Raw genomic sequence first — 21,126 nt, 5'->3', positions numbered from 1 at the left:
TGAGCCCACGCACCACAACTACCAAAGCCCGCGCACCTAGAGCCCGTGCTCCGCAACAAGAGAGGCCACCGCAATGAGAAGCCTGTGCATTGCAACGAAGAGCAGCCCCCGCTCACCGCAACTAGAGAAAGCCCACGCACAGCAACAAAGACCCAACGCAGCCATAAATAAATAAATCTATTTAATAAATAAATAAATAATAAAATATATATACGTAAAACCAATCCCTAAATACTGAAAATAAAGCAAATGAATGTAAACGTGTAACTCGTTGGTGACGTAATCATACAGGGAAGATCTTCCAAGTGACTTTAAGACACAGGAACCAACTGCTGGTCCCTAGTGCGATATACCCTAGGGGCCCTCCCCTCCCACCAAAACAATCTTGAACTGTTTTCAGTCCTACGCTGGTGGTAATTTTGATATTGTTATTAAGACAGTTACATGTGTGGCATAAGATAAAGAACTTGAGTAATTTTGTGACTCTAATTCCATAAATCCTGGGACAGCTGATTGTAGGCATGGGCAGAGGAGATACAGAAGCAGAAGAGAGAGGGCAACTGTATGACACTTTTGGGGGAACTGACAAAAGTTGAATAAGATGGCAGATTAGATAAAAATATTGTATTGAAGTTCAATTTACTTAAGTTGCTCAATGTACTTGTTATATGAGAACGTGTCCTTACTCTTTGGAAATATACACTGAAATATTTAGGGGCCATGATCTTACTCTCCAATAATTCAGAAAATAAATACTGTGTGTGTGTGTGTATAGAGAGAGAGAGATAGACTGGGCAAATGATACGGTAAGAGAAGCAGCATGCAACCTGAAAGGGCTCCCATACAGCCTTCAAAACAAAGCAATACAGAGACCCGTAGACTGCAAATCCTGTTCACATCTACCTGAGGAGGTTCATAAATCGCAGCCACTTCAGCCCTGATACCAAGAGGAATGTCTTTGTGCTCCGTGTACCGTCCATACAAGTACCCGAAGTGCTGGTTCCCTGTCTTCCTCCAGAAGTCAAGGAAGCGGTCAGCAACTGTATGATTCTCAAACATGATGTTGTCCACATGTCTGTATTTCTGTAGAGTTAACAACAATGGGCTAAATTAAAACACTGCATCAAAAATAAATAATTTACTATTTATCACAAACTGTTCACAAGTATCTTTTACCAGAATAACTGCACACAGTTTTCCCTGATTCTTTTTTCGCTCCTTCCTGAGCCCAGCCCCCTTCTTAACCTGGCCTGGACAGATGCCCTGAGCTGGTCCCAGGGCAGTTCTGTTCAACTACCAACTTCCAGAGCCGCAGTTTCTTAAAAGGTAAAGTCACAACCACTGAGCATTTTAAACAGTCGCCAAGAAAATTCTGCCTCCACACAAGCCAACAAAACAGAAAACTGAAGGCTCCCCTCTATGCTTGAAAGAGCTAGAGATCTTACAAATAATGTCCTCAGTGTATGATTTCCATAAAAGGGTCAATCAATCAGCCCCAAAATACCCGAGACTCTGCCCCTGCCCCATGTAACTCATACTGCTACCAGCAGCTCCTTGCCAAGGAGGGGCTTTTCCAGACATTTTCACTCCTTAGCCATGAACACAAATCTACTGCTTTCTGCATCTAGATGGATACAGCGAACATCTCACCTGTCTATTCAGCGTGATGGCACTTGGCTGGCACTTAGTACAGATGCCATTAGGCCACGGAAGGTGTCCTTCACACCCTGATTTAATCTTGCAACTGATGTTCTCCAGGGCAACAAATTTCCCCCTGAAAAAGAAAAGGCAACTTAATTAATTAAACATTACAATGCTGAAAAGTGTAGCAGGAGGCTGGAAATAAAATGTCACGTATCTTACACTTCCTGAAGGGAGTTCTCAGGAGCTAAGCACGTGGTATCCACAGCAGGGAAAATGTGCTAAAACTTATTCTAATGGTGTTGTAGCTTCTGTCCTGTACACTAGACTGTACAAGAATACAAAACTATTTTCCAATAAAAGCAGTTTTAATTTTCACTACCACTGACATCTATGAAGATTTTTTTTTTCCTTTTTCTTTTTTTTTTAAATTGTAGTTGCTTTACAACGTTGTGTTAGTTTCTGCTGTACAATGAAGTGAATGTACATATATATATATGTATATATGTATACACATATATACTACATATATATGTATATGTATACCTATATCCCCTCCCTCTTGGACCTCCCTCCCACACCCCCATTCCACCCATCTAGGTCGTCACAGAGAACTGAGCTGCGCTCCCTGTGCTATACGGCAGGTTCCCACTAGCTATCTATTTTATGTCAAAACTAATCTCCCAATTTGTCCCACACTCCCCGTCCCCCTGTGTCCACATGTCTGTTCTCTACGTCTGCGTCTCTATTCCTGCCCTGCAAATAGGTTCATGTGTGCCATTTTTCTAGATTCCACATATATGTGTTAATGATATTTGTTTTTCTCTTTCTGGCTTACTTCACTCTGTATGACACTCTAAGGTCCATCCACATCTCTACAGATGACCCAATTCCGTTCCTTTCTATGGCTGAGTAATATTCCATTGTATATATGTACCGCATAAGATTTTCAACAGTACTGCTAAATATCTAGATCTAACCTATGCCACTGACAGGAAATGAAGTTCTTTTTAAGTTCCATCAATTTATCAGAAACATTTACTTTATGAGTCTAGTACTTAGACTTCTGTATAAAATTCTTATTCATAGAAAAAACCTGATTAGGATACATAACAAAGATATCTTCACTCTGCTTTTGGTCAGTGAGCATGTCCTGGGCCCCACCGTGGACTTGGGGTGAGCCTGCACAAGTGACTTCACCCTCTGCCACTTTCCCGTTCACAAATGGTCCAGTGAATAGTCCTGTCCTCACAAGCCAGCGGCATGCTGGAACGATGGCACCTGGGAAGCAATGATTGCCACCTAGGCTGCATGTTAACAACAGCAACAAGTGAGCCCTTGACCTAGACGGACAAAAGGCAGACAGGTCCCAGCACACTCATGCTGTGGTCAAGACAGCTCCAGAGCTTACCCCACAAATGGGCAAAAATGGGCTTCTGGTGGGATCTTTTTTTTTCCTGGTCTAACTTTTTTTAAAAGTCATTTTAGGATGTTAGCGGGTTGTCAGAGAAAAACTACGAGCAGGCCAACATGACATTCTTCACAAAATGTTGCTGACTCGGGTTCAGCCACCGTCTCCTCTCCCTGCATGGATAGGAATCATAAAATCACAGTAAGAAGTCCGTTACTTTCTGGTGAGGTGAGCGTATCAACAGAAGGGGGTTGCACAGGCAAGTACCTGACGTAGTTTAAAAGAAATCAAAGTGCTCTCAGCTTGCCACTGTCACAGCATGCTCTCTAAGAGCCAAGGGACAGCTGCCCCCACTGCCCAACCCCACCCACGCTGCCCGCCTGGCTGAGCCTGCAGACAGCAATGCTGAGGCACCAGAGGCCAAGCCATGGACAGCGCCACTGCCTCAGCCCCGCTACAGCTGTGAAATTGAGTTGATAAAGAGGCAGCTTCCAGGGCAAAGGGCAGACTCTACAGACACAGGACTGGCCACCATCACGCCTTATCTCATCCAGGTTCAGAAACAACTAAGTTGCCAGGGTACCGCATACCCGAAGGAAGGTCAGCGGGGTGCCCCTGGGCCTCCACAGCCTGGCCTCTGCCTGCTTGGCCTCTGCCCATGCACTGGGCACTGTGGATTATAGCAGGGACCAGAGTCTCCCCCGACTTGTTTCTCTTTTAGAATCAGGACAAGATTCACGAATACAAACACTTCATGCCCAGACCTTGATCTTTACTTTTCTCACTCATATGCCCAGGGGCTTTAAGCAACACGTGCCAGAGAGAGAAAACAAACTCTGTGCCCCAAAGCCACATGGGTGCCGCCCCCTGCCCTCAGGCCGCTTACTTGTCGGCCCCTCCGGTCAGCTTCCGGATGTAGGCGTGGAAGGACATGTGCTTCACGGGAGGCTCCAGGTGATTTAGGTAGTCCTCGTCGAAAGGCTGCCAAAACACACAGTCAACACAGTCATGCACTCGCCGCTGGGGTCACGGTCGCGGTCGCAGCCTCCACCCGCCAAACCCCGAGGCGGGTGGGCAGGCAGTGAGGGAGAACTGGTGATGGGTCCTCACTATCGCTCTAAGTCAGAACCAAGTTCTTCTCTGTGTACCAGTTATCTTTTCAAAATTGAAATGAATCTCTATTAAACACAAAATGCTCTAAGTCAAATAAATATAAGGTTAATTTTGCAAAAATAGCGCCACACGATGAAGCAAGAGGAGCCTCATGAAGAAAATCAGGTTGGCCTTCCTGCCATAAATTCAGTGTCAACCAGTCACCAGTCGGCATTATTGTGGTAACTCTCAACCTCACCACGACAAATCAGTAGAGGAGACGTGAGATTCAGGGTAGAGTAAATCAAAACGATGAGCATGAAAACCGCCAGGCCCGGCTTTGTGTCAGGTTTTAAAAGGACTGTCCAGGGAGCCCAGTGTAAATGCTGCCCCTTTATCACAGCAATACCCATGTCCCAGCCGTTCATAATCCACCCAGAAGGTCACTCCCATAAATAAAGGCTCATCCTCTCAGTGCAGCCTGCACTAGTGGGAATATGAGGCCCAGGGCAATAAATAGGTAACTTCCTTGAACCACTCTGACCCAGCCCAGGGACTTAGGGGAAGTGTCAAGACGGCTCTGGGAACTCACTCTACTCGGACTCTCACCTCTAGAGGAACGCAGTGCACGCACTTCCCCAGAGGCCCATGTCGGCACCTAGAGCACAGGGAAGAGAAATGCACAGCGTCAGCACACTGCTCTTCTGCTGCTGCCTCCCTGAATGCTGATACTTAAAAGGCACGTCATACCTAATAAAGTACTTCCCCATCCACGTGAAATTATCTGAAATGGTATGTGGTGAACAGTTTTTAATGGTTTAATATTTTGGTGTGTATTAGAAAACACCGACCAGTGCACCAAACCTGTGATTTCATGGATATTAACTGATTTCATGGATATTACCACAAACTAAAAGCAAAACTGAATGGATTTAAAGTCAGTTTAAATAAAAATGTTTGGTAAAGACTAAGAAAGTTGGTACATGGACATGGCAAAAACCCTGAGAATGGGAGATCAGCTCGGTGCTTTGTGACCGCCTGGAGGGGTGGGACAGGGAGGGTGGGAAGGAGGGAGACGCAAGAGGGAAGAGACATGGGAACATGTATATGTATAACTGATTCACTTTGCTATAAAGCAGAAACTAACACACCATTGTAAAGCAATTATACTCCAATAAAGATGTAAAAAAAAAAAACCCTGAGAATGGTACATAAATAGCTAAAGTGTAGAAAACACCCACTTCATGCATATTTTGGAAAAAAGCATGAAAAGAACGCTTGGCTCTGTGGGTTTCAGTCTGTGCATAGCAGGACAGTGGAGATGCGTTCGGGCGCCAACAGGCTCAGTCACAGCACTGTCCACATGGGATCGGAACTCCTAGGTGCACCGCATTCTATATTTCAGAGAAGAAAGGGCCTGAGTCTCCCAACAGGCAGACTCTTACAGGTGATGTGCGCACAGGCACGTGCATACTCAAAAAGATTCCTAATGAGGCCTCACAAACACGGATCGGGGTAGGAGTGGCACTGGGTCCCTGGGAAGAACACAAATGGGGGCAGAGAGCCAGTTGATGGCCACAGCCACAGAGTGGCTCCACGCCAACTGCAGCTCAGAACAATCTGGGGCCCTTTGATCTGAGACATACAGGTCACTAATGCAGCATGTGGAATCCCAATATCTCAATGTCTTGATTACACAGTGATGCAGTTACAAAGACTCCACTGAAGAGACAATCTTTGCTCAGACAATTTTACATCATTGAGTGTGAACTCAGATGTTTCTAAATAGTTTCCTTAAAAAGAACTGCAAAAAATCTATAATAAACAAATGTATACAAGCATAAGCATTTTATACAATCCTTGGTGAAAAGTGAATATTCAAAGAAGGAGCAGCACCTTCAGCAAATGAAGTGTTCCCTAGAAGAACGGAAAGAGTGTACTGAATATGGAACGTTGAGATTCCTCCACTAAAATTAAATGAGACAACGTGAACAAGGACCTGCACCAGCAGGTGCCCAGGTACCACCCCCTCCACCCTGTCACACTTGTTAAAGCCCACTCTGCACCTGCACGTGTCTCAGGGGCACACCACGGTGAGGACTTCTTAGAACTCTTAGTTCTCAACACTTAGAAAATTTTAAACTACATGTGGGGCTTACCTGGTGGCGCAGTGGTTAAGAACCCGCCTGCCAGTGCAGGGGACACAGGTTCGAGCCCTGGTCCGGGATGCCGCGAAGCAACTAAGCCCTGATGCCACAACTACTTAACCTGTGCTCTAGAGCCCGCGTGCCACAACTACTGAAGCCCGTGCACCTAGAGCCTGTGCTCCGCAACAAGAGAGGCCGCTGCAGTAAGAAGCCTGCGCACGGCAACAAAGAGCAGCCCCCGCTCGCCACAACTAGAGAAAGCCCACATGCAGCAACGAAGACCCAACGCAGCCAAAAGTAAAAACTGATTAATTAAAAAGAAAGACAATCACAGTGTATTTTAAATAATAATAATAATAAAGTACACGTGGAGCATACTTTGAGATTCAAACAATGAGAAAAAGCTCACAGAATAGCTTGAAGTGAGATGTAATCTGAAAATAGATGGTCAAACTCAAAACTTACATTTCTTTATCAGGGCACGTTACAGACATTTCACTTCACTGACACTGTGGCCCCGCAGGCACTTACAGCTGTGGGTCACGGCTCCTGTAGATCTTCCCATCCTGCCTGCTGAGGTACTGGTCGATCTCATCTTCCACCACATTGGGAGCACCACAGGCCTTTAACCCCAGTGGGGCCGATGTCTCCATCTCAGACGACGGTCCAGCAAGGCTCGAGGGAAACAGGAACAACAAATCTCCATGCCTGTTCAAATGACAAATGTTAAGTAGAGGCCGCCTTCCTTTCTTCACAACCTGAGCTGCACAGAAGATCAACTCAGGTGTGAGAACCTCTGACACCTGCAAACAGCAACATCAACCACCCTGCAGGCCTGAACAATGAGGCTTCCAATTTTAAGAGACCAGAGTTCTCTTTTCCCACCTCCCCTATGCCTCTTCCCCCATGAAGGTCAGCAGCAGGCTCTCTGGACTGTAACATAACTTCCTTACAACCACACTGCGCAATCTATGCCGCACACGCACCTGGTTCCACAAAGAACACACAAAATCATAGCGGACACTGGAGCTGCATGGCCCCCTCCCTCCTCCTTCTCTGCTTAGCTCCCACTTTCCCTCATTCGTTCCCTGGCCTTCTCTTCAGCTGCCCCCCCATTTACTTGCCTGGGACATATCCTTCCACTGCTTTCTCTACGTTCACAAATACATGTGTACATAGCACACGTCACTGATATACAAACCTGAGATGATAAGAGACACACTTTCTGCATTTGCTGTTCTCTCGTAATCCCTCCAAACACGGTCTACGTCTAATCAACGTTCGGCAGTGAAGGTGCCTCACGATACGCTTTGCTGCTCCCCGCGTGACGGACATGGCTCCCTGTGGGACCTGCACCACAGGCCCCACCGCGAAAACGCCCAGAGACGGGCAGTCGTACGGTCTCCCGGCCGTAGGGTGGATTTCTGGGAGAGGGCCCATTCGACCTCAGGAGTTTCGTTTGTTCCTAAAGCCACTGACGTACTGCTTTCCACAAAGGCTGCCATGATTCACAGTGCAAAGGACAATATTTGGTTTTCGATCATTTTCAATGTAAACGGCGTCCTTCCCCTGTCAGACCCACCACTGACTCTGCCAGAGCCTGACTGCCATCCCGCAGGTGTGGATGAACAGTCCCCACCCGGGAGCACTGCAGGTCCCGAGACACTCAGCGTGTTCAACACCAGTACAGGAGGAAAAGCTGTAGCACCACCACCAGGCAAGTATTTCACTGCTCTCAACAAGATGCACATACAGGAAGAAAGACTGAAAGAACTGCCTGCAGCCCCCAACCACAAACGGAGAGAATAGGAGCAGGCACCACAACTGGGACAGCAGGAGGCTGGGCTGCAGCTCTTCAACGGGTCTGCTCGCCCCTCTTTTCCCTCCCATAAGTTAGGGTGATAAAATCACCAACTTGTAATTGAAGATTTGTTTCTAACAGCAAATGAGATATTCCTAAACACCCTCCAGCTTCAGGATACATGGCTCAAATGCTACATCAGTTTTAACAAATATCCTCTAAAATGCACTGTGGAGCTCTAAAGAAAAGAGTTTCCCCAAGGGTCCAAAAACCCACAGCAGCTCAAATAAGAATAGTGAAGGAACCTCCGGCCAGCCCATTATGGGAACCCTGAGCTTGGCTTATAGCCACTGTCTGGGCCACGAGAGACGAGGCCTTGAGCCTGCCTGCCCAAAGCGAGCTGCTGAACCTGAAATGCCACACAAAGCCAGATGTCTGAAGGATGTCTCAACCGCTGGGAAAAACCCACCAGTTGAAAACAGGAACCAAGGAGGAACCCCGTCTGCCTCCATCCACTACGCTGTAGGGGAAAAAGTCACTGCTGAGAAGTCTGTAACCAAAGGCCTGCTCCGCCATGTGTCCGGGGTAAAATCAGGGATGCTACTTGGTTCAGGAAACCAGACAGAAATTAACTCAAGTGCTGGGCCCATGACGCCCCCTTGTGCCGAGAGAAGCAAATGGCTTCTCCGCAGAAAAGTCACCAACCCATCTTTCAGGGCCCCCTAAGACCAAGATTGGCCAAATATAAGGTCTCAAATAAAGGTCACCAAATATAAAAGAGAAACAAGCCACTGCGAGCAAAAGAGGGCAGACAACAATCAACAGATTTAGACAGCCAAGGACTTCAGGTGTGGAATTCAAGACAAAGAATATAAACTTACATATGGAATGCTAGCTGGAAACGGAACAAAAGGAGTACAAGCAACAAGAGACTATCCGCAATGACAAGGGGCTCGGAGAGTGGGCAGAGGGGCTGCAGACTCGGCAGCTCTTCCCAAATCCCCTGCTTAGGGACAGGCTAGACAACAACAGCAACAGTGTGAAAGGATCCTCACAAACCCTGAATTCACTCGGGGCAGACAGACCCCAGACTCCTCAAGACCCGAGAGGGAAGCATCCGGTGTGTGATAGGCCAAGGCAGAGCCTCCAGGGAACCCAGCAGTCTTCACTGGAAGCCTGGGGGTCAGGGTGAGAGCACAGCAGAAGCTGGGAAGGAGCCCCTGCGAGCACATGACCTAACAGCCAGGGCTGAAAGGAATCAAACAGAATTAAATAGAAAAAAGTAAAAAACGTAATCACTGAAATAATAGAGAGAACGGGGGAGAGGTAATACTTAGATATAATGTGGACTTTCCTGGTGGTCCAGTGGTTAAGAATCCGCCTCCCAATACAGGGGACGCAGGTTCGACCCGTGGTTGGGGAACTAAGATCCCACGTGCTGTGGGGCAACTAATAAGCCGACGTGCTCTAGAGCCCGCGCACTGCAACTACTGAGCTTGCATGCCACAACTAGAGAGAGAAACCTGTGTGCTGCAACGAAGATCCCATGTGTCGCAGCTAAGACCTGACGCAGCCAAATAAATAAATAAACAAAATATAAAAATAAATTAAATAAATTATCTTAAAAAAAATAAAGAGATAATGGCCAAGAATTTTCTAGACCTAACCTGCAGATACAGAAAACACATCTTACATCAGATAGCATTAAACCAACCAACCAACCAACTAGGAATCCACAGCTGGACAGGTCAAACAGAAACCACAGGACCCCAAGACAAACAGAAGATCTTAAAAGCAGACAGAGGGGGCTTCCCTGGTGGCGCAGTGGTTGAGAGTCCGCCTGCTGATGCAGGGGACCCGGGTTCGTGCCCCGGTGCGGGAAGATCCCACATGCCGCAGGAGCGGCTGGGCTCGTGAGCCATGGCCGCTGGCGTCCGGAGCCTGTGCTCCACAGCGGGAGGGACCACAGCAGTGAGAGCCCCGCGTACCGCAAAAAAAAAAAAAAAAAAAAAAGCAGACAGAGGGGAAAAAAAGAACCTACAAATGAACAAGAGAATTATAACAGCCAGCTGAACTGCGACGATGGAAGCAGAGGCAGTGGAGTGAAACCCACAAGGAGCTCAGGGTGACCACACTCTTACAGACATGGTCAGATAACTCTCGAGCGGTGACAGGACAAGGTTCTCAAGTTTGGGCTTGTGCTGCTCAACAAGCATCACAACTATCACTGGAAAAACATGCTCTAGGATAATCCATGCCATCCAACTGTGACCACACCTCAGGCAGACAGGGTGTTTCACTCTGCAGCCCCCGTTTCTGGCATCCAGTCATCAGAATAGCTTAGACACACAGCTGCCACCCCTGCAGTGCTCATCACGTGCAGGCACCGGACAACCATGTGGAGGAGGCATCGCCACCCCTTGCAGACAAGGGTGGTGAGGCCCAGTGAGGTTAGATGACTTCCCAGGCACACAGCCAATGAGTGTTGGGTGTGAGTCCAAACCCGAGGAACGCCCATAGGAAGTGATTCTCAAGATGCAAAAACCCTTTGCAAGCTGGGAGGAAAGATGACCCTCACCCCCTGGAAACGAACGTAAACAGGGAAAGGCTTTACAGCATCACAGCAGCAGGCAAAGAGCAGGTACCAAGCGAATACTTGTTGAAGAACAAATAAATTAATGCTAAAATTGTATTTTTCCCCACTAGATATACTAGTCGTGAATCTAAAAATGACCACACAAACTGCCAAAATAGCCTCTTATTCTGACTGGTAAAAGGCACACAGCCAAGTGCCAGCAAAGCCCAGCCCAACCCTCAGGCAGTGGCTACAGCAGCCAGGCTGCTTGTAGCCCCATGGGAGAATTCCCTGCCCTCTGTCTGAGGATAAAGATGATTTGAAGGGTTCTGCTCACTGATACGTGAGGTGTGCCCAGGCAGTTCAGACAGGAGTCAGCAAACCTCTTCTGTAAAGGGCCAAATAGTAAACGTTTTCGGCTTTGCAGACCATACAGTCTCTGTCACAATCACTCAGCCCTGCCCTTGTAGCATGAAAACACATAAATGAATGAATGTGGCTGTGCTCCCATAAAACTAGAAAAACAGCCAGTGGGATGCAGGAAGAGGTCTCTGCACCCTAGAAACTCCTTCTGACATTACCCATCAATTCTAAGGCACTCCAGGGTGTCCTGCCAGCAAGAAATACAGCGTGGGCAATAGGCCACTGTACTGCCAGCCCCCCCAACCTACCAAGCAGATTCCGAGGCAGAACGACGCACGGAGCTACGTTCAAGGTCCTTCTCCGCAGTGACGCAGCTGAGTGTGCAGGCGCACACACAACCCAGGACCATAACTCCTTCTCTGTGACACACATCCCCAAATTCCGCAAGTCAATCAAACCGGCTCAACAGTAACTACAGATTCAGCGTGGCTGCCAAACACCTGGCAAGAAGCACAGTCACCTGCACTTTGGTCTGCGTTCAGGACCATAATCACAGTAGCACGAGAAGGAAAAAGGAGAGAACTGAGTGGCCTCAGGCGGGTAACTGGTGCCAGCATGCCCTCCCTACTCCCCACCCTCTCCCCTCGGGCACTCACTTGATCTTCAGCAGGTTGAGGGATTTGTTAGATGACGCTGTTATTTCTCCAGTCTTGTTTCTATTGATGTAAACTGAGAAGCCGTTATTTTGGAAGCCAAACTCCTTTGCGACCTAAAACAACACCCAAACAACAGAGATTTAATAACATATTGACGTCTCACTACCCTGACCACATATACATCAGACATTACTAGTGAGTTTAGAAATTGCTCCTCATTAAGCAAATTTCTCTTGTTATTTTGCTCTCTCGTGAGGAAATTTGAGTCTGGGGCCAAGAGAGGGGTCAGATCTGGAGCTTGACTTTCAGGATCATCAGAGTACAGTTAAACAAAGAAGAGACAGGGAATATTGGCAGAGAAACAGAAATGATAAAATAAAATCAAACAAAAATTCTACATCTGAAAAACACAATAACTGAAATAGAAAATTCACTGGATGGGCTTATCATCAGAAGGGAGATGACAAAAACAAAGTTAATTAAAGATGGGTTAACAGAAGCCAGATAATCTGAAGACAGAGATTTGAAAGAAAAATGAACAGTCTTAGGAACCCCTGTGACAATATCAAATGATCCTCAGGAGAAGAGAATAAGGCTAGGACTGAAAAACATTTGAAGAAAGAATGGCCAAAACCCTCAAATTTGATGAAAAACATAAAGTAACAAATCCAGGAAGTTCAGCAAAACCAAAGTAGGATAAATAAAGAGAAAACTACGCCTGGGCATGTCATCATCACACTGCTAAAATCCAAAGATCAATGGAGACCAGAAGACAATGGAACAACATCTTTAAAGTGCTGAGGCAGGAATAAACATCTGTCAACTCAGAATTCTCCATCTGGAGAAAATACCCTTCAAATACAAGGGCAAAATGAAAACGTTCTCAGGTTGACAAGACCCAAGGGCACCTGTTGCCCGTAGCCTCCACCACAATAAATGCCAGAGGATGTCCTTCAGGCTGAACAACACCAGACAGAAACTCCGACGCAGAGGACACACGAAGGTAAGAACTCCAAATCACACAGTAGGAAACCATCACAGAATTGCCCGGAGAATCCTGACAGAGCAACAACCACAGGTCAGGAACAGGACCAGGGAGGAGCCGCATGTCCCTGAGGCACCCAAAGGTTCACCACCCCCCCCATTTTATACCTTGTTCTACCTGCTGCTTTTTGCCTATGATTGATTTGCCCTTTAACACAGAATTATTGATAAAACCTAGAATTTATTTACTGTAAGGAAACAAGAGTTTAAAGATTAACTTTATGTACTAACAGTACTTTCTGCTGATTAAAAAAATGATTGAAAGCAACTCTAGGGCCTTTCCTGGTGGTGCAGTTGTTAAGAATCCGCCTGCCAGGCTTCCCTGGTGGCGCAGTGGTTGAGAGTCTGCCTGCCAATGCAGGGGACATGGGTTCGTGCCCCGGTCTGGGAAGATCCCACATGCCGTGGAGCGGCTGGGCCAGTGAGCCATGGCCGCTGAGCCTGCGCGTCCGGAGCCTGTGCTCCGCAACGGAAGAGGCCACAACAGTGAGAGGCCCGCGTACCGCCAAAAAAAAAAAAAAAGAATCCGCCTGCCAATGCAGGGGACACGGTTTCGAGCCCTGATCCGGGAAGATCCCACATGCTGCGGAACAACTAAGCCTGTGCGCCACAACTACTGGGTCTGCGTTCTAGAGCCCGCAAGCCACAACTACTAAAGCCCGTGCGCCTAGAGCCCATGCTCCGCAACAAGAGAAGCCACCACAATGAGAAGCCCACACACCACAACAAAGAGTAGCCCCTGCTCGCTGCAACAAGAGAAATCCTGTGCACAGCAATGAAGACCCAACGCAGCCAAAAATAAATAAATAAAATTTTGAGCTTCCCTGGTGGCGCAGTGGTTGGGGGTCCGCCTGCCGATGCAGGGGACGCGGGTTCGTGCCCCGGTCCGGGAGGATCCCACATGCCACGGAGCGGCTGGGCCCGTGAGCCATGGCCGCTGAGCCTGCGTGTCCAGAGCCTGTGCTCCGCAACGGGAGAGGCCACAGCAGTGAGCGGTCCGTGTACCGCAAAAAAATTAATTAATTAATTAAAAATAAATAAAATTTTTAAAAGGTAACTCTGAATCACCTTGTCATTCTGAAATTCTGAAAATGCTAACAAGAAATGGCCTTTAAGACTAAGTTAAGACTTTGTATCAAATGTATTACAAGTATTTGATACCATGTGATTTTTTCTCTCCAAGGTAAAAGTGGCATTAATAAATAAAGCACCAGGAAATTAAGACCATGAAATTTGTATTCCCAAGAGCAAAAAAGGTAAAAATAAAGACTGAAATTAATGGCTCCTTTTTCTGAAACAGATATAAACCGAAATTAACAAATTGTGGCACTTTATTCTGCAAAACCATTCTGTTTTTCTGTAGACAAAGCACTGCAATTATTGCCAAGAATGAGAAAGAACTCTTGTACCAGGAATGTCGGCTGTGTGAGTTAGCACAGCACTCCTGGGATGTAAGGCAATCTCCAGAGTGGAGCACGGTGCTATGTGGGCAGCCCTATGGGCAGAGGTTCTTCCCTGTGACCACATGACTGAGCTCTTTGCTTTATACCAGGACTGAGGTTCAGCTGCATTTTCAAATACGATAACCAACAACATTACTTCACATATGTTGAAGCCCACTTTCGGAATATGAAGAAATACATGTATTAGGTTTTATATGATGCTCCTGTGAAAATAACCACTCCTATGAACTCTGTGAATTCTCTATCTAAAGATACAAAAATCTAACATAAGATATCAGGCATTAAAAAAAAAAATCTTAGCAGAGTCTTATAAAAGCACGATAAGGCTTCCCTTGTGGCACAGTGGTTGGGAGTCCGCCTGCCGATGCGGGGGACGCGGGTTCATGCCCCGGTCCAGGAGGGTCCCGCGTGCCGCGGGGCGGCTGGGCCCGTGGCCCGTGGCCGCTGGGCCTGCACATCCGGAGCCTGTGCTCCACGACGGGAGGGGCCACGGCGGTGGGAGGCCCGCGTACCACAAAAAAAAAAAAAAAAAGCACGATTAAAATCTTAACAATTTTATTTCACACCTGAGGTAATAAAACCAGGAACATGGTATGGAGTAAAATTAATACAAATATTTATAATTGAAGGTAACAGAAAAGAATACATGGCATGATTCCAGTTATCTCAAGTTCAAAATAGGCAAAACTAAAATTTAGGGTTTAGGAATGCATACTGTGTGGTAAAACACAGAAAAGTGGGGGAGCAACCCCCATCAAGTCAGGAGAGGGGTGACAGGGTGAGGGAGTAGGAAGGCTGACCTATGGTTGCTAGAGACTGGCACTGCCCCCCACCCAGACCTGGGTATTTGCTTCATCATCAATCATTTTGGCTGTTCATATTTTTCAAGCATTTCTTAGCAAGTATTTTATTTCACAGTTAAAAAAAAAAGTTTAAGTATTATAAGGGAAAATGTCACTTGCTGCTGAGAGGTCAGTTAAGATAGGACTGAGGGGAATTCCCTGGTGGTCCAGCACTTTCACTGCCAAGGACACAGGTTCAATCCCTGGTTGGGGAACTAAGATCCCACAAGCCACACAGCGTGGCCAAAAGAAAAAGAAAAACAAGATAGAGGTAGGATCTGGGGTGACTATAAGGGCCAGTTCAGGGCAGTGACAGCAGCAGAAGCAAACTCTTGGGTCGTGGAGGTGAAAGAAGACACCGGCGAGCAAGATAGCCAGAAGAACTTGTCCTGGAGGGGTTTATGATCTGGTGATTCACAGAGAAGGAATTCTTTTTCTTTTTAATGATTGTTCCTATTTTTTAAAATTAATTTATTAATTAATTTATTTTTGGCTGTGTTGGGTCTTCGTTTCTGTGCGAGGGCTTTCTCTAGTTGCGGCAAGCAGGGGCCACTCTTCATTGTGGTGCGCAGGCCTTTCACTGTTGTGGCCTCTTCTTGTTGCGGGGCACAGGCTCCAGATGCGCAGGCTCAGTAGTTGTGGTTCACAGGCCTAGTTGCTCAGTGGCATGTGGGATCTTCCCGGACCAGGGCTCGAACCCGTGATCCCTGCATTGGCAGGCAGATTCTCAACCACTGCACCACCAGGGAAGCCCAAGAAGTAATTCTTGAGTGAGAAGCATTAGATGGTCTCAAAGGAACCAGTAACTCAAGATCCTGAGAGATTTTCAATGTAAGCCATCTCATCACACTCGCAAAACCAATTTCCTTAGAGGGCATAATGCCACATATTAAATCAGGATTAAGGCTGTCAAGTGTAGGGACAGCAAGTTGGAGCCAACAATGTTCACAGTGGTCAATATACACTTTTCAGGCAAGTCTGTGAGGGGACAGGAAGGCCATTTCAAAGCCCACTTATAGGACACAAATGCACAAATTATTATTAAAAATCAAGGGGGGCTTCCCTGGTGGCGCAGTGGTTGAGAGTCCGCCTGCCGATGCAGGGGACGCGGGTTCGTGCCCCGGTCCGGGAAGATCCCACACGCCGCGGAGCGGCTGGGCCCGTGAGGCATGGCCGCTGAGCCTGCGCGTCCGGAGCCTGTGCTCCGCAACGGGAGAGGCCACAACAGTGAGAGGCCCGTGTACCGCAAAAAAAAAAAAAAAAAAAAAAAAAAAATCAAGGGACTTCCCAGCAGTCCAGTGGTTAGGACTTTGCCTTCAATGCAGGGGGTGCGGGTTCAATCCCTGGTCGGGGGGCTAATATCCTGCATGTCTCTCAGCCAAAAAAACAAAACATAACACAGAAGCAGTACCGTAACAAATTCAATAAAGACTTTAAGAAAATGGTCCACATCAAAAAAATCTTAAAAAAAAAATCAGTATGAGTCCACTTATGTGAGAGACCTGGAGTCAGATTCATAGAGATAGAAAGTAGAATGATTACCAAGGGCTGGGGGAGGGGGAGAGGGAGTTAGTGTTTAACGGGGACAGAGTTTCAGTCTGGGAAGATGGAAAAGTTCTGGAGATGGACGGTGGTGATGGCCGCACAGTACTGTGAATGTACTTAATGCTACTGAACCGTACACTTAAACATGGTTTACATGGCAAATTTTATGTTATTTTTCTTACTACAGAAAAAAAAGAGACGTAAAACTACATTTATTGACATAGAACTATGTCCATAACCTATTGTCAAGTGAAAAAAAGCAGTATACAAATGATCACAAGGTGAGATTTGAACTTCACTACAACGGGTGCATCTTACAGCAAGAGGCTTACAACTCTTGCCTGCAGGGCAGCAGGGCTGACAGACGGGTCATTGCCTGGGCTCATGCAAACCTGTCACCCAGTTAGCTAAACAACTGTCACCCCTCAACATTTCTATCAAACAATCCATTTAATGATCAATGAAGGAAGGAACAGGGATCTCAGTTTCTGAGCCCTGCTCATAAGCACTCTAGCACCAGTACCTGCAGAACAGCTGTCGGCAGCTGGCACACTGACCCTCCTGAGAGGGCAACCAGTGACCCCTTCAGTAAGCATGACGTTGACAGCTGAGTCAAAAAAAAGGTTCAGGAGGGCTGGACTCTGAGTATGATTTCATAGGGAGAGCCTACCCAATTAATTTCAATTGGATTTTCCTCCTTACAAATACATAATACATGATTAAAACACATTATTTTCCAAATCAGTCTAAAAAAGCACTTTACATATAAAATAAAATGCTACAAGTAGGTGTGACAGCGTTTTTTTCTTTCTTACTGATACATAAATGTTTCTCCTTGGGCTTCCCTGGTGGTGCAGTGGTTTAGAATCCGCCTGCCAATGCAGATGACACGGGTTCGAGCCCTGGTCCAGGAAGATCCCACGTGCCGCGAAGCAACTAAGCTGGTGCACCACAACTACTGAGCCTGCGCTCTAGAGCCCACGAGCCACAACTACTGAAGCCCACGCACCTAAAGCCCGTGCTCCGCAACAAGAGAAGCCACAGCAATAAGAAGACTCTGCACCGCAACGAAGAGTAGCCCCTGATCGCCGCAACTAGAGAAAGCCTGCGCGCAGCAACGAAGACCCAACAAAGCCAAAAATAAATTAATTTTAAATTAATTAATTAATTTTTAAAAAAATAAATAAGTAAATGTTTCTCCTTAAACTCAGTCAGATTTGATGAAAATACAGCAGTAGTATAGTACGATCCCATTTTGGTGAAAGTATGTGTACATGCACATGCAGAGAGGTGTGTGTGTGTGTCTGCACATGTGTACACATAAAGACGTTACATTAACAGTTATTTCTGGCTAATAAAATCTTGAGTTATTCTTACTTCTTTATACTTTCCTGTATTGTTTTTGAGCCTTTTATAATTAATCCATATTATTTGTATAATCAGAGAAAACGATTTTCACTTGAGGGGAAACATTACTTCAGAGTAATAAATGTTTGTTTTTGAGTATTCCCAAGAAAATTTCTCCTAAACAATGACTACCGTGTTGATGATGGCTTCAGCGATTAATCAGTCAACACTAAACTGTACCTCCCTGACTCCACCCACATCCAATGACAGTTATTGTGTCTATATTCCCTATGCAAGACAACAATTAACTACCAGAGGAAACACCAGGATTTTAGGAATACTTCTGAGGCAAATAAAAGGCAGAACTACAATCCTGACTTTTTAGGTTTCTCTGAAATCATCTGAACTTAACCTGTCCAACAACTCTACATTTGATGCCAAGCACAAAAGTCTCAAGTTAAAAACAAAATGAAATGATATCTCTACATGACTACTAGATTTTTTTTTTTTTTTTTTAGGTTTTTTTTTTGGGCACACTGCACAGCATGCGGGATCTTAGTTCCCCAACCAGGGATCAAACCCGTAACCTGTGCCCCCTGCAGTGGAAGCGCGGAGCCTTAATCACTGGACCACCAGGGAAGTCCCCTGGTTACTACAGATTTGAGTTTAAGAAATTTCCGTATCACAAAGACTCAGAAAAGTAAAGAACAACTGTATGCAGTCCCCTTACATCTCATGTTTATCCCCACAACTGTCCAAGCAATAGCTACGTAATGCTTAGTCTTTGTCTCAATCTCTCAAGAACTCGAGCATTTAGTGTATCCCAGCACCACCTCCAGGAGCAAGCTGACAATGGTCAGCTGTTACTAAAAAAGCAAAGAGTAAGATATTAAAAAGTCCTTAGGGCTTCCCTCGTGGCGCAGTGGTTGAGAGTCCGCCTGCCGATGCAGGGGACACGGGTTCGTGCCCCGGTCCGGGAAGATCCCACATGCCGTGGAGCGGCTGGGCCTGTGAGCCATGGCCGCTGAGCCTGCGCGTCCAGAGCCTGTGCTCCGCAACGGGAGAGGCCACAACAGTGAGAGGCCCACACACCGCAAAAAAAAAAAAAAAAAAGTCCTTAAAGACATAGAGATTCTCTTCTCTGCTGTCTATTGCACCTGATTTTTTCCTTTTATTCTTGTAAATATGGTCACTTAAGCAGCACTGTTGGAATCAGGATAGCAACTACCTTTCAGAAGCCAAACTTCCCAGGTAAGTGCTGTGGCTTCCCTAACAGAACACAGTGTGATCCTCAGCAAATCTCTTTATTCCCTGGACTTCAGTTTCCACCTTTGTGAAAATAAAAAGATCAGAATACATGACACCTAAGATTCCCTCTGGCTCTAACAGTCTGTGATCTGACAATTTTTTTTGCTTACGAACAGTGAAAAATGATATTTTTTATCATTACAAAGGTAACAGCTGCCTGCAACAAATTCAAATAGTAAAGAATGCATAAAGTAGAGGCTGGCAAACTTTTTCTGTAAAGGGCCATATAGTCTATCACAACTACTCAGCTCTGCTGCTAGAGCTCAAAAGCAGCCAGACAGTGCATAAACGGATGAGTGTGGCTGTGTTCCAATGAAAACAGGCAGCCAGCCACAAGCCATGCTTTGCCTACCTCTGGTATGAAGTATAAAGCAAAAGCCACTCTCCTTACTTTGGCCTCCCCTCCTGGGGTTGCCCCTTTTAGGTCTGGCTTGTGCTCTTTCAAACCATATTCTCACACAACAATTTGTGTATGTGGCTTTAATTTTTTAAGAACAAAGTGGGATAATTCTATACATGTTAGCAATTCCCCTTTGATGGACAATTCAAGTTTCTCATTCTCTGATTTTTCACTCATAAATATTCCTCTTGTGAAATCCTTTTACACTGACCTTTGGGCCCTTGGTCCTGCAATGGTTAGCAGTGGTCAGCTGTGACACGTCTGATCCTGTATCAGTCCCACCAATCATGACAGAGAAAAGCAATACAAGAGACTGAACTTGGGAGGGGGCGGACTCAGGAAATGAGGAAAAGAGAAAAGGTACACAACAGGAAGGGAATAACAGGAGAGGATGAAGGAAGGTCAATACCCAAGCCACAAGTACCTTTTTCAAAAATGTTGCAGCTGTTTCTCTCTTTGTTGCTGTGATCCGCTTCACCCCATCTGGGGACTGAACACGAATTATCTGTGGTAAATGAAACAAGTTGGTTACTGCACAGACTAGGAAGGTCCTGACCTATTACTGAAACTAACCTCTGCAGTCTTTCAGCATCTGGGTCACCGAAACTTAGAGCCAAACCTCACCCTTCCCCTTGCCAACACCCAACCCAATGTTTCTAGAAAATGAAGCAGAGGTCTGAGAGACATCAGCTCATGGGAGGACATCCTAAGAGGACTGCCCTAATTCTCAACTCTCACCGTTTCACTCAGAAAATTACGACTTCAATTTTTAACCATTACTTATACAGAATATATCTGAAACACTAACGTTTTTCTCTTCCGATTTACAAAAAAAATTTTTTTTTAAATCAGCAGGAAAAAACCCACCATGAATCATGAACAACTGAGTTCTTTAAAAAATATCTCACTTTGTTCCAGGATCCATACACAGACTAGACTAACTTAAAAGGATCACAGGGAATTCCCTGGTGGTCCAGTGGTTACGACTCAGCAGTGAAAGCTGAGGGCACACAGGTTAGATACCTGGTCAGGGAACAAAGATCCCACAGCCAAAACAAACAAACAAACAAAAAACAATTAAAAACATAAAAAGGATCACAGGAAATCCTCTAATTTGTTATTTACTTTCAATAAAAAAGAATTTAAAAAAATGTGTTTAATACCACGGTAAAATTTGGCAGGGTTTAAAATATATATATTTTCATGGCAAGCCTGAAATGGTTGCTAGGCCTGGAAGACAACTGGACGGAGCATCACTTTCTAGACTTGATTTTCATGCTGATCGAAGCCCAGTGAAAGTGTGCTATTATGCCCTGGCCAACCATCCAAGGTCCTGCCTCAGTGGGTAGCATAAACCGGCATGCCCTGACGCCAGCAAGACAGAGGATGTTCCAACCACCTGAGGCATGGGAGGAACAGAATGTGCCAGAAAGTACTCATGTTTTATAGTTACTCCCCTCAGCAACTACTGCACTGTACACTGTATTCGAA

General features: G+C 46.0%; 1 protein-coding gene across 5 annotated transcripts in view; it reads right to left on the bottom strand.

Annotated features, from left to right (window-relative positions):
• The window catches only part of NPLOC4 (NPL4 homolog, ubiquitin recognition factor), a 54,611-nt gene that overhangs the window by 31,038 nt on the left and 2,447 nt on the right, over positions 1-21,126 (bottom strand). For all 5 annotated transcript variants that reach the window (XR_004347247.1, XM_032615352.1, XM_032615348.1 and 2 more), the window contains exons 2-8: positions 20,060-20,140; positions 11,687-11,799; positions 6,823-6,999; positions 4,754-4,802; positions 3,939-4,033; positions 1,651-1,774; positions 904-1,083 (exon numbers count right to left, since the gene is read on the bottom strand). Coding sequence is in view for 4 of the 5 variants with exons in the window: in XM_032615352.1 (XP_032471243.1) it covers positions 904-1,083; positions 1,651-1,774; positions 3,939-4,033; positions 4,754-4,802; positions 6,823-6,999; positions 11,687-11,799; positions 20,060-20,140 (819 nt within the window). In the remaining variant the exon portion in view is untranslated. The remainder of the gene's footprint in view (positions 1-903; positions 1,084-1,650; positions 1,775-3,938; positions 4,034-4,753; positions 4,803-6,822; positions 7,000-11,686; positions 11,800-20,059; positions 20,141-21,126) is intronic.

The sequence above is a fragment of the Phocoena sinus genome, chromosome 20 (assembly GCF_008692025.1).
Source record: "Phocoena sinus isolate mPhoSin1 chromosome 20, mPhoSin1.pri, whole genome shotgun sequence".
Classification (NCBI taxonomy): Eukaryota; Metazoa; Chordata; class Mammalia; order Artiodactyla; family Phocoenidae; genus Phocoena; species Phocoena sinus.
Note: the sequence above shows the minus strand (reverse complement) of the source record. Positions and strands in the feature narration are given on the sequence as shown.